The sequence below is a fragment of the Podarcis pityusensis genome (genome assembly GCF_964106645.2).
Source record: "Podarcis pityusensis genome assembly, chromosome: 5".
NCBI classification, from domain to species: Eukaryota; Metazoa; Chordata; class Lepidosauria; order Squamata; family Lacertidae; genus Podarcis; species Podarcis pityusensis.
The window spans coordinates 64,042,956-64,056,870 of NC_138032.1; the positions used below are offsets into that span (position 1 = coordinate 64,042,956).

At 42.0% G+C, this 13,915-nt stretch overlaps 1 protein-coding gene across 5 annotated transcripts in view; it reads right to left on the bottom strand.

Moving 5' to 3' along the window:
• Positions 1-10,548: 10,548 nt before the first annotated feature.
• TNKS2 (tankyrase 2) overlaps positions 10,549-13,915 on the bottom strand; it is a 29,342-nt gene continuing 25,975 nt past the window's right edge. For all 5 annotated transcript variants that reach the window (XM_081004547.1, XM_081004545.1, XM_081004548.1 and 2 more), the window contains 2 exons: positions 12,767-12,923; positions 10,549-12,403 (listed from right to left, as the gene is read on the bottom strand). In XM_081004547.1, coding sequence (XP_080860673.1) covers positions 12,341-12,403; positions 12,767-12,923 — 220 coding nt within the window. In that variant the 3' untranslated portion in view covers positions 10,549-12,340. The remainder of the gene's footprint in view (positions 12,404-12,766; positions 12,924-13,915) is intronic.

Genomic DNA, 13,915 nt, shown 5'->3' on the forward strand with positions numbered 1-13,915 from the left:
GGCAGTTTCCACAACATATAAAAGTAGGGGCCCCTTGAGACAAGAAGGGTCCAACTTCACAATCAGGTGATCAGTTTTGATTTTTCAGAAGTGATACAGAAGTGGATAGCATCCGAGCTTGGATAATATGCCATAAGCCAGAGGTTTTCAACCTTTTTGAGTCCTTGACCAACTACATTCTTTCTGCAGCACCTCTGTGGGGATCAGAAGCCCAGTTATGTCACCCCTTGCCTGCAGAGCTGGCCGCTCCTCACCCCTCCCTTTGTGGAGGCTCTCCCCAGCCTCCTCTCTTCTCCCCTCTCCTTGAGAGTCCTCTGGGCAGCTGCAGCTGCCGCCTCTGGTCTCTGAGCTGCCACCCCCACCCCAAAGAGAGGTGCCTCCTCCCACTGCCCCACAGGGGCCTGGGAAGCACCCCCTGGCCAGCCCCAGAGGCACCATTCACCTGGGGAGCTTGTAGGCAGGGATGCTGCAACAAACAGCTGTGCAAGCCTTTCAGAGGCAGAGATGTGAGAGGGCATCAGAGGAAGGGAGGGAAGGAAAGAGGGGTAGAGGCCAGTGTTGCCCGCAGCACCCCTGACCATTGTTCAAGGCACTCCAGGGTGCCACGGCACAGTGTTTGAAAACCACTGCCCTAAGCATTTCACCTAGCACGCTGTATTTCATGGAAAGTAACACGTTCCAGTACTGCGGAGATACTTGTGCCTGTACAGGATCTTAAATGCTGAAGAATGAAGACGCTTGGGGGCTTCTGTGGGACAGAAACTATTCCAGCTTCGCAGTACTACCACCACATGGGTAGACAGGCTGTACCCATGTGGGCACCCAGAAAAAAGCTCGAAATAGCTAAAAGTTTAGAAACTATCATAAGGAAGCAGCCGCAGGCATGTATAAAGCTATGCAAATGACTGCAGGAAGCTGTTGCTAGGTAACCTGGGCCTCCACATGAATAGTGAAGGATAACTGGGGCCTGTTTGCAGTTTGACGGTTGCAAACCCCAGAGATAGCTGGTCACGTGACACTGTTTAGCAGCACCCCCCTCACCAAATCTTTGATCTATTTGTTCTTTTGTTCTTGGGAGCAAGAAGCACAATGGGAATGATTGGGCCCAAGGCCCCACACTGGGTGCTGCTGAGGCACCAAAATGTTTGAATCAGAAAAGAGGATGGTGAAGAAGTTGCTGGTGCAGCAGTGGAGAGAGAGAGAGAGAGAGAGAGAGAGAGAGAGAGAGAGAGAGAGAGAGATGCACATGGAAGAAGAAGCTTTTTTCACCTAAGGGAATTTATAGCTCTCCTTTAAGTTCCCTTCAGGCTTTTAAACATCTCAAGATTTTTCATCTTCTCCACCTCATAAGGCTGACCTTTAGTAAATACTGTTTCGGGAGCTCTGACATGAAATGAGTTTACATGAAATTAAGTGCCATTGTTTCCCCTGCCCCAGCAATGTAGATATTCTTACTTTTGTTTACTCTTACCCGTTTACTCTTGACCTCAGGGTTGCGGGTTTGAGCCCTATGGCGAACCAAGGATTCCTGCATAGCAGTGGGTTGCACTAGATGACCCTTGTGGTCCCTTCCAGCTGTACAATTCCTTGATTCGATGATTTGATACACACGCTAGAGATGTGCTCGGCCATTTGTCTGAATATGGAAACACCATCATGGGTGGGGGAAGAGGGACACACACACACCCCTACTGCTTTCAACATCCCTCTGTGCATCACATCTCACATTCAGCAAGGGGGTTGTGTTTGCTTGACCTGCATGGTATGTCGGGAAGGTCTACAAGGGTAGAAACCAACCCCCTCAACCTTCCCTGAACAGCACAACAAAGTATTGGGACTACGATAAATGTGAAGATTTCTGGAGTGGGGCTTGTGTGAGTGCCTTTGCTCCCGTTAAGTCTTATTTCAGGATGCACCACAACTTTATGACATCACATTTTCTCTCTCCTTTGTCAAGCAACAGGTGACACCACTGCATGTTCCTCTATCTGCTAGAATACAGAGAAAGTTGCAAAGTTAATGGCATCACATTACATGGTTTCCCTTACTAAAAGCTCCTGCACAAAAGAAGAGGATGGTGAGACATGAGACTGTGGTTTTTTGCAGGAGTTGCGAAACCAAATATAACATGTTTGGACCAAAGATATAACTCAGACTCACTATGGAAGCTGTTTAGATGAAAGAAACATTTTGAAAACTTGCCTTTAGTTATGTAGTGAAGAACATTAGTTAATAGTTTAAGTATGCTTGATTACCGGAGTTAATTGAAACTGGTTGGAAAGTGATTCTTTTTTTCTTTTTTTTACAAGCATGTTAAATGACCTGTGATTTTGGAGAAAGATGCGACAAAATCCAACCAACCCTTCAAAAGAAAAAGAGCTTGACATTTGACCATTGATGTATTTTCTTTCTCACTCTTGTAGTAAATAAATTTGATCTGAAGTGCAATAGTCCAAATTCATTTATACCAGTCTGACACAGATGGTACCTGCCTGGGCAAAATTGTAAAAAAGTGGATCTCGTTCATTTCATATTTGAAAAGAAACTTTAACTATAATGTTCATGCATATAATTTATTTAAATAATCATTTGCATAGTTATATTACAGTACAAAGAAAACTAAATTAAAATTATATATTGGGTTTTTTCCAAAAACAAAAGCAAAACCCAAGCCCTGATACAAAAGCAGACTAGAAAGCTGAATTTTTTAATGTACAAGAGATTGCTTCTCATTTAACTTTGCTCTCTATTGCTCTACGCCTGCTTTTCTGAAACACAGAACAGTGGGTGAGGTGGGGGGAGTATAAAACAATAGGCATTTCCATGGCAGGCTTTCCTTACTAAAACAAGTTACTTCATTCATTTTGGATTTCTAAGGATTTTATGTTTAAACACCACCAAGGCTTTTCAGCTGGAAATGCTAGAGGCTGGAGCTAATTCTCTTGCCCCCCACAAACGTTTCATTATTGAAAAGAATCTCCAAAGCAAGATCCTGTATAAAATATTAAACAGCTTTGGAAATAATTTGGCGCCTTAGAGCTTAGCCATTCCCCACCCACCCACCCCACTCTACGTGCCTTACTTGGTGAAAACACAGCACTGTACATCCCAAGCTACCCTCACTTCAGGGCCAATGTTTCGTTTGTATTGCTCTCAAGTGTTCACAAGGTTAATTATGCCTGTACCTTTGGGGGGAAGAGGGAAAGAGGGGCAGGAGAGAGAAGGCTGGGCCACCCTTAACTCAGCCCACTTTCCTGAATAGAGGAAGTGGCGTGATGGGGATGGCGTGATTTTACTCATCAAGAGCCAGCCTTCCCACAGAACAAGACCCTCCCCTCCTGGAATGTACCAAGGCCCTTGTTACAGGCACATTACATTCCACTTCGCTCACATACAGTTTTCAATGCAACAAAGGCCATGAGAATTTCCCAGGGCTGCAAAAAAACCTCTAAGGGGAAAGGACAAATGCCACGTCAACCGCAATAGCTGCGTAGTACCTAGAAGGGAATATTATTCATGTCAATGCTCTCTATTCAGCAACATTTCTCACTGTACGTTCTGTACTGGGGTATGTGGTCATGAGCACAAGATATATAGATGTCTTGCAGGAGTTGCAAAGCAGGCACATCCATGTAGCTTAAAGCTTTTCTGAACGAAAAAGCTGGATAGCTCAGTTGGTTAGATCGTAGTGCTGGGAACACCAAGGTTACAGGTTTGAGCCCCATATTGGACAGCTGCAGGGGGTTGGACTAGATGACCCTCAGGATCCCTTCCAACTATGATTCTATGAAATACATGGAATCAGAAATCAGGAAAAGACTGGCTTATTATAGCAATCACCAAAGAGATACAGTATATATGGCATTAGTACTTAAATGAATACTCCTGCCCATTGTTATTACGGTTATGATTATGAGTCGGGCTTTCCCTTCGTCTTTTCACATGCTCCCCAAATCTGCTCCAAGGGGTCCCTCTACTCTTGAAGGTGTGGAGGAGGCTGCAGGAGAGACAAAGGGGAAGTTTCACTGTGGTAGTGGCAGCCTGTTGCTTGAGCAGAACAGCACCACTGGATAGAGTTGTTTTTAAATTATTGTTATTATTATTAATTATGTAATAGCAAATAAAAGCCCTTTCATAATAGTGAATAAAATTGCTGCTCAGATTATACTGGTAGGAAAGAATTAACAAGAATAAGCAAGAAGGTCACAGAGGAATATTGCTTCATGCTGATAGGCACAAAGATGTCAGAGATTTAGAAGTGAGCCATTGCCTCTGTCCAAGGACGAATGATGTAAAAATTATCTGCATGCCTCTGCCCAGAGAGCAAAGGCCTCCCGACACCTCGGGCTGAGGGTTAACAGCTCTTTCAGATTCTGTTGTCTAATGTACCTTGACATGAAATCGTAGCTTGCAATTCATCACCCTTTTAACAGGAAAGGCAAGACCACAAGCAACTTTGAGGACAGGGCGGGTGGGGCGGAGGGAGGGTTTCCTTTATCCCAAGGCAAGTTGTGTTTTCATTGGATCTGAGACCACATAGCGGGAGCATATTCCCCCCCCCCCGCCTATGTGGTTCTCCTATTCTTTCGCAGCTATCCGCTGATATTTAGGCAAACCGAAGGACCTATTGAAGATAAGGCATGATGTCATGCCACTCAGAAAGGGACCAATAAGGACCCTGCTTTGGACCATAACAAAGACTGCTGTGCCTATTGACAGCAATTCCGCAGGCTCTAGTGTTTGAAACAGCAACTCCCAAAGGAAATTCAGGCAATTCATGTATCTCCAGCTAGAGATGTAACCAACTCCAGGCTGAAGCCCTGGAGAGAGGCTACCAGTCAGTGTAGACAATACTGAGCTAGATGGACCAGTAATTTGACTCTGTGAAAGGCAGGTTCCTATGTGCTACCAGGCATGGGTGTTGTGGTTAAAGAAGGACATGATACAGCTGCACACTGCTCTTTAATGAAGCCAAAATGCAGACAGAGAGTGATGGTGAAAATGTCTGCTAAAGCCAAGGTCACATGTAGGAGGGCAGAGAAGGCGTGGCATGGTACACTAGAACCGATGCAAAATTAGGACCAAAAGCAGGAAACGTGAGAGATCAAAGTTCCCAGCTGTTAATTCATTATCCCATCCTTCCTCCATGTTCATGTTCAGTGCTGTGTGGAGTTCGGCATCATCTCATTTTAACCTCACTACAGCCACCCCGTTCCTAGTATGTGACTTGCCCACACATTCTGAGCTGGTGAACTTAATGTTTCAGCAGGCATTCAGACTCAAGTCTTTCTAATCCAAGTGTAACAGCCTATATATTCTACACTACAGCTAGAGGCCCCAACAGTGGTGTATAGTGGTTAGAGTGCCGGACTAGGACCTGGGAGATTAGGTTCAAATTCCCTCTCAACCATGAAGCTCACTGGGTGACCATGAGCCAGTCACTAACCTCTCAGCCTAACCTACCTCATAGGACTGTTGGGGCGATTAAATGAGGAGTGGGAAGAACCATGTATGTTACCTTGAGCTCATTGGAGAAAAAAGGTGGGATATAGACATAATACATAAATATAACACCACCACCACCACCACCACCACCACCACCACCACCACATAGGGCCCTGCCTGCAGTTACATTATAAGAAGTGAAGCGCTGGGAAGGTTCAGACTTCCTGAAACAGACCGATTTATCTTTGACCTGGAAGGTGTTTTTTATGTTAACCCCCCTAGCTGCCTATGAATTGGGTTAAATGTTTCTCCACGTGCTTAGAAAACACGTTAGCTTAAACCAGAGATCGGAACAGCTGTGCCCCCCCCCCCCGATCTTGTTGGACTCCAATTCCCATGAGCCCCAGCCAGCATGCATGGTCAGGGGTATGGGAGTTGTAGTCCAACAACATAAGACACACAGGTTCTTCATCTCCTGGTTGATACATTCCAGTATTCAGTGCCATCAATGAAAAGAGTTATTGGGGGGCCTGGGCGGAGGTTCAAATTAATTATACCAGAGGGGAAATTGAAAGAGACACAAACTTGGTATGACCCAGAAGAAAACACGGTGTTTTTTATTAGAAGTGGGCCTGGGGATTTATTTATTTTTTAAAGCAAGGTTTTATAATATTATTTACCATTTGTACAGCACTTTCCCTGGGTGTTCAGAGCGGCTCACTTCATAGCACTGACTAGTCTCTCAGGCCCTTGCAACAGCAATGACAATCAATCATGTATGTAGGAGGAGCATTATGGACCCTCTATTAACAAGCATGTGGTAACATGAAATGGGGCTTTGAAACTGGAATACTTCTGTGAAAATGTAGGGCTTCTTCATTTTTAATTCAGCAGTTAAGCGAAGATCGGCAGGCTCAAAAAAAACCCCCACGCTCCTGACTGGAACTCGAAGGTGGCCTCTCCGTTATTTACTATCTTGGTAGGCAACAAAAGGATGTGAGAGGAGTTGCTGTGAGGAGGGAGTGGGCGAATGGGTGAAGAGGCAAGGAAGTGAGGCTGGGAAGCGTATTAAAATGAGCCAGGAAGACAATGCTAATGTGCTAAGTCAGAGCCATATGCAAATATATGCCGTGCCCTAGAAAGTCTAATCCCATCAAGAATGCCCAGGACTTTAATTTGCCCATCTTTTACAACTCATAAATCTATCCTCCTCCCAAAGCCAGCCTGCCAAATGCCACGAAGAGGGGGCTGCTTTCAGGCTGGCAACTTCAGCGTAGCTGCCTGTATCACGCCTCAGTAAAGACTCATAAAGAGCTTTGTGTGGGGAGGACTTGGGAGCAGCTTCTCACATTTTGCCTCAATAGAGCCAAACAGTGGGAAACGTGAATGACAGATTGTCAGAACTGGTGGTCCCTCTTGTGCTGGCTTTGGCATCCTGAGCTACGGGCTTCTTGTTTTGCCGCCAGAGTTGTTGGGTTTTTCTGACAAGAATACTTTGACCTTTGGTATATATACCTGTGGGTGGAAAACTTACATGCAGTTAAAAGACCTGAGTTTTCAAAAGTTCATGTTAACTGTTAAATTGAAAGCTACTTGGTTTTCTAAGGTTGCAAATGCAAGTGTTTCGCACCAGCATTAACTGTTTTTAAAGCAAACAGGTGACAAAGAGCAGCCATGTTTTTTCTGAAATTAACTTGCTGTTAAATGAGTCTATGAGGTATATAGCAGACCTCTGGAAGAACAGGCTAATTTCACATTATCCTTCATGTCATGATGGGGTGCTTATTCTGCTTGAACGGCGATAAGCGTTATTTGTTCTGTCATAATCAAATTTTATTTGCCCTTTACAATGAGGCAGCTACCATAAGGTTATAACAATAAAACACGCAATTATAAAACAAATGACACAAGTTACAGCCATAAAGCAAAATGTAAAAGCAATTAAAAGCAGTTTCATATACAAAACATTTAAAAACTATTCGAGATATTTTAAAAAATAAAAATATGAAACACCACACCCATTTATTCTGATTGGGGACGTATATTAATGAATGCAGACATCACCATAATTTATTATTTCTACCTTGCCCATCTGGCTGGGTTTCCCCGGCCACTCTGGGCGGCTTTCAACAAAACATTAAAAACTTCCCTAAACATACATTATTATACTTTGTTTCAAGCGGGGATAAGAGTGCAGGTGTCAGAACCAGCTCTACCATTAGGCAGTGAGAGGCCACTACCTCAGGCAGCACGTTTGAAACAAATTTCAACGACCAGTCTGGTTGGCTTTTGTAGTTAGAAGTGGGGAGGCGCCATCTTCTTTTTTACCTCAGGTAGCAACAAGTTTTGGGTTAGCTTCATAGGGAAAGTGGGTTTTGACGAAGGGATTTATGGAAGAAAGTGACAGCCCCACCTGAGCTTTTCTGGAAGAGGGTTCCAAAAAGAAGAGGCCAAGAAGGGTAGCAGGATAGATGAAACTGAATGGTGAACTTACCTCAAAATACTATGGATGTTAAAGCTGGGCCATTGTGTCACGTGATAGCATGGGAACTACAGCAGCACTGCTCTTTCTGGTGCCACGGGCAGGGCCGGAATTAGGTTTGACGAGGCCCTAAGTTACTGAAGGTAATGGGGCCATATATATGTCCAGCTGTCCTTTGTCAACAACACTGTCGCTGTTTTTTGTGTTGAATATATGCTATATTGTAATTTATGGACCTAATAGGTATCTAAAGCCATTTGCACATGTTGCCATGCAACCAGTCCATGCAGGATGTAGGCACCCTATATACAGAAATGAGCAAACCAGTGATATTTTAGGGAGCAGGATAGCAGGTAGGTCCCATTACAGTGGCACCTCGGGTTAAGAATTTAATTCGTTCCGGAGGTCCGTTCTTAACCTGAAACTGTTCTTAACCTGAAGCACCACTTTAGTTAATGGGGCCTCCCGCTGCCACCGCGCCGCCAGAGCACAATTTCTGTTCTTATCCTGAAGCAAAGTTCTTAACCTGAAGCACTATTTCTGGGTTAGCGGAGTCTGTAACCTGAAGCGTATGTAACCTGAGGTACCACTGTACTTACATCATAGGAGCCTACACAACACAAAACACTGCTGCTATATGTAGGTTTTATTTGTTTATCTTAGATTTTGGAAATGTACATCCAGGTTTTTTTCCTTTAAATTTTTTTGGGGCCCCCAACAGAGTGTGGCCCTAAGCTATAGCTTGTTTAGCTTATACATAAATCCGGCACTGGCCGTGGGGTTAGCATGAGATGCTCTGTGCAAATGCAAGAGCAGATCAGGTGAAACTGTGACTGGGAGCAGGGAAGTCACATCAAGGTCTTACGCTGTTGACACGGGGAAGATCAGCCTTGCTGCAGCTCCCACGTTACTTGGAAAACATGAGTACCCAAAGCCTAACTGACCATTTCCGGTAAACATGGCTGTTCTAGATTCCTTGCCCCTTCTGTTCTCCCAAACAAGATGCATCTTTCCTCTTTTGTCTGAGATAAGGTACGCCCTACAAATACAACTACACAGTAAGTAGCAGAGCTCCAGTTAGTCATTAAGAATCCAGTGTGTAGTTAACTTATAATAAATACAGTGGTACCTCGGGTTACATACGCTTCAGGTTACATACGCTTCAGGTTACAGACTCCGCTAACCCAGAAATAGCTCAGGTTAAGAACTTTGCTTCAGGATGAGAACAGAAATCGTGCTCTGGCAGTGTGGCAGCAGCAGGAGGCCCCATTAGCTAAAGTGGTGCTTCAGGTTAAGAACAGTTTCAGGTTAAGAACGGACCTCCGGAACGAATTAAGTACTTAACCTGAGGTACCACTGTACAGTGGTCTATTCAGAAGTTAGTCTCCTTGTATTTAATGGGGTTAAGTCCCATATGGGCAGCCCACTAAGTTATTTTATAAAAGATGGGTTTTTAATCTACAATAATTTTACTGTTATTAATTTTAAAAAATCTTTAGCGTTTAAAAATCTTGTTATGTATCTCAGTTCTGCTGCTTGGGCAGAACACTGTAAAGTGGGATGTTTTCTTTCTTTTTACTGGAGAATTAGGAGAAATGCTGACTCCTTCCTATTTTATCTATTAAAGGAGTACAGTAAAAATAAAAGGACGTAATTCTGCTTTCTATAGTTCCTCCAGTGACTACAGACCTAAGACAACTCTTATCAGGAGTCAATCCCTGACACATTTGAATGTTCGGATCTAGTGCCCCCTAGTGCAAAAATAGAAAACACAAAAAGCTGTACTTTTAGGAAGTGCTGGGCGTAAAATACCTGTAACAATTACGTTTCTCCTGTGTGCGTGTCAGCTTTCTGAAGAAGTGAAATTATCCAGAACCAAGTGTTTCCAGGAATGCTATGAAAGCAGCTACTGTGCAAGCACTATTACAAATCACTTTTTGAGAGAATTGTCAAGCAAAACTACAGGGAGTGTGGCAGCACTGCAACAATGCTAACCACTTATTAGAATGTTGGGATGATGTTATGGCTGAACTAATGTAAAACTTCCCTAAGTGTCTGAGGCTACTTTACATAGGTGAGTACAGAGAGCCAAGCAAGCTCACCCACACCATCAAGGATATGGAAGCGTGAAGGGGGTTAATGACAATAATCACAAGATTTAGTGTCGTTTGGCTAAAATGAGTAACTTCTGAACAGAAATGTCCTTTTGTGTGACTGTGCCTATCCTGCATAGCTGCCTTTGTGGTCCAAAGAGCAACTCAAAGATTGGGGAAACATGATTATTCCTTTGTATAGCCAACTTTAGGGGGAGGTCACTTTAAATCTTATTCTGTACAGGGAATCCTGCTACTTGAAGAACAAGGACTTCCAAAACAACTACTTCATTTGCTCCTGACAGTCCTGTCAGAATTAATTTGGTTTCCCCTCTTCTTCTGCAGAAATATGGGGAGTAAGGCCAGGCCACAGCAATGCAGCCTTCAAGCAAGATAACAGGGAGTGAGTAATTATAATTTGCAAGTGAACTTAACTCCAGAGTTTGGGGGGGAGGGGAACGTCTGCTGTTGGTGGGTCGCTGCCCTTTTTGCCACGCTTAATTGTAATGATGCAACCATACCAAAAAGTTTGTGAATGAAGTTTATTTGGGGCTGAATGGAATGGAATGTCGTACAATACACGTAAGACACTTCAAGATGAGTAAAGCACTAATTGCACAGGAGGCTGGAATTTCACCTCAAGTCAACACAAGCAAAACCATTACTTCAGAAAAAGCAAGGTATGTCATGCAAAATTAAAAACAAAAAACCATTCTAACCAATCTTGTGGTACCATTTAAAATGCTACCCATACCACAATAATTTACATCACATTAAATAATCATTCACAAAGAATGAAGTATTTTCAGCAATGAAATGAATTATCTCAGTGCTTAAATGATAGATAGCAGATTTTGCATGAACACTCGATCCAGCATTTAATTAAGCTAGCGAGTGGAAAACATGCAGTGATATAGTACCATACAAATCAAGACCCCTTTATATTTTTGTGTTGCTTGCAGGAGCAATCACATAAAAGTGATATTTACTATATTTCCCACATGATTTTATAACTATCCATGCACTGACTTCATGTGCAATGCAATTGTTTAGGACTCAAGTCTCAAGTCCCCATATGAATCAGACAGCCCAAGCAGTCTTGGCAATCTCTCTTAAACCCTAATGTGATAATGATCCACAATTAAATTACATTATGGGTCACAATGTTGAAGAATTCCCATTGAAATGCTTAATTAAAGAAGTGGACAAATGAAACGTGGGATTATTTACATTTACATAAGAGACTCTGAAACAAATGGGTAATCCTAGATGGAACTGAAATAAGGAAAACAGATGTTAGGAGAGGGTGTGAAAAAAGTTGACAGTGCCTTGAGGAGGTGTGAGTACTTCCTTTTCTGCCTTTTTGCCTCCAGTGACTTTCATGGGGAAACCCAGCTACCGTCTACGATGAGCAGAACATGTCTTACAGGAAGTTGGTTAGCTAAACTGTAGACAGCAGACTTCACTCATGGAGTCCTACATACAAAAAGAAATTTGATCTCATTGCATCTCTACGCTTAGCTTTGTACTGCTGGAGGTATAGATATAGATTGGCTCATTACAAAATATATTGCCTTGGAATGAAATGGGTGCCCAAAGGTTTAACTGCACCATGTGTATAAAGTTTATTTACCTCCTCCAATATACACCCTGTGGAGGATCTGTTGAGTAATTGGAATGTTCTGTGTCTCAGGAATGCATATGACTTAATGACTGCTGGGGCATTTCCTCCACTAAACTCTGCTTACTTAGCTAAAATCATGTGTATGTTTCTATTTGATTGGCAAATTACATGGGGTTCCCAAATCTCATGGATAGTGAAATGCAGATGAGTAATGAAACATTTGGGTGGGGGAATATTTGCATATGTTGTGGCTGTGAAACACTTTATATTACAAAACCAATGTAAATAAATACCAGGCTAGTAGAAAAGCTCTTATTTACAGGTTTTACAAATACAATTTTACTCAGTGTAAATGTAGTGTTTTAAAGAACACAGTATTAGTAAAATGAGTTCCTATATAGCAATACAATTTGTTAAGATTTCACTGTAACAGCATATAGAAAACAAAGTTCAAGTTAATGTTTTATAATTTAGTACAGACAAACCCAGTATCACCTGGAATGAGATCTGTTAAAGTGCTGAAAAAAGGAAGTTTCTGAAATTTTAGAAAACTTACTATATATTTATTAAAGCTTTACTACGTCAAAATGTTAGATTTTATTCACATTTTCTACCACAATGCTGTGGGGGGTAGGATACATTTTTTCAGCAATTCAGTGTACTCTTCATTTTGATCTCTGCAAAACATCTGGGGTTTCAAGCTTCTGTGGCAGTTTCAGGTTTCATAATCTGGTACGTAATCAAATATTCTGGATAGGCCTGAAATATGAAATTATGTTTATTATTCTCTGTCATCTGTAAACATGTTATGGGAATAATGCATGTGATGAAAAATAACTGCTTATAGTAAGGACAAAATAGCTAAAAGTTCCATGCACTTCTGAGCAAGTGAAGAACTCTCACGGCTTCAGGCTGCAATCTATGTGCTTACTTGGGAGTTAGCCCCACTGAAATCAATGGAACCCACTGCGGAGTAGACATGTGCAGGATTTTGTTGTAAAAAGCTATTTCTCTTATTAAACAAACTGGAAGGCGAGATATAAAAATCCAAGATGCCTATGAATACCAACCTTCAAATTTAAGGAAAACCGTGTTTAGAAAGTGAAACTAAAAATACACTACCTGCTCTCCTCTGTAAATGACATATTCTGCTAAAGCTAGTCCATTTACACTAGGCCGCCCAGTAACTGAATGGTGTCCTGGAGGAGAATGAGCCATTTTCATTGCACTGAACTGTAGAAAAGACTTGCCCAATGTAACACGACAAAACAGCAACTGCCTATAGTAAAGAAAACAAACCCTTTACTTATAAATGTGCAAAGGCAAAAATAAACAAGCAATACCATTTCTTAATATGTAAATAAGGTTTACAAAAAGCATTACTTTTACTTGAGTATTATCCATATCCTCTTAATATTGAGTTTGATCCAAGAACACCAAGACACCTATTTTTGTTCTCCACACTGTTCTCTCAGAAATTCTTATCACATAACAAAAATGTGTTAAAGCACATGATTAAAGAACACTATGTAGCTTAAAGGATATTGCCTTAGCTTTTCACAGAATTGTAGAGTTGGAAGGGACCATAAGGGTCTCCTAGTCCAACCTCCTGTGATGAAGGAATATTTTTGCCCAACGTGTGTCTTGAACCCACGAACCTGAGATTAAGAGTCTCATGAATGAAAAGGCAACAAACTGCTAACGATCTGGCCAGGACTCCAACACAGATAAAACTTAAAAAGGGAATGCTTGCTAATATAAAGCTCACAATTTGAGGGCTCACTACAATCCATAAAACCATAAATGGGTGGCTAAAAATTCAGACATGATATTCCAGCTACAATTTGGACAGGTGTGAGAAAAGTCGGTATCTTTACCCTTACCCCACATAGGTAGCAGGCCACTTTCTCCCTGACAATCCAACACTGAACCAGGCATATTTTAAGTCTATTTTTTCCAGCAAACTTAAACTAATTTTAACTTTTACAGATTCTGACCAAAATTGGATAATTAAAAGATCACCTATCCAATGTAGAGAAATTAACGTTCTTATGCGGAAGCAGACATACAAGATTTTAATAGTCAATACTACTTTTTCCTCATCTGGCAAACATTACTTGGTTGCAAGTAACATAATATGCTCCCATTTTGGGGGTTGATAGCTGTGCTGATAGAGACACTAGGGACAAACAAGACAGAAACCTTCTACCTTGATTTTATAGATGTAAATGATGGATTGGATCCTGAGTCTGCACAGGCAGAAGCAACTCA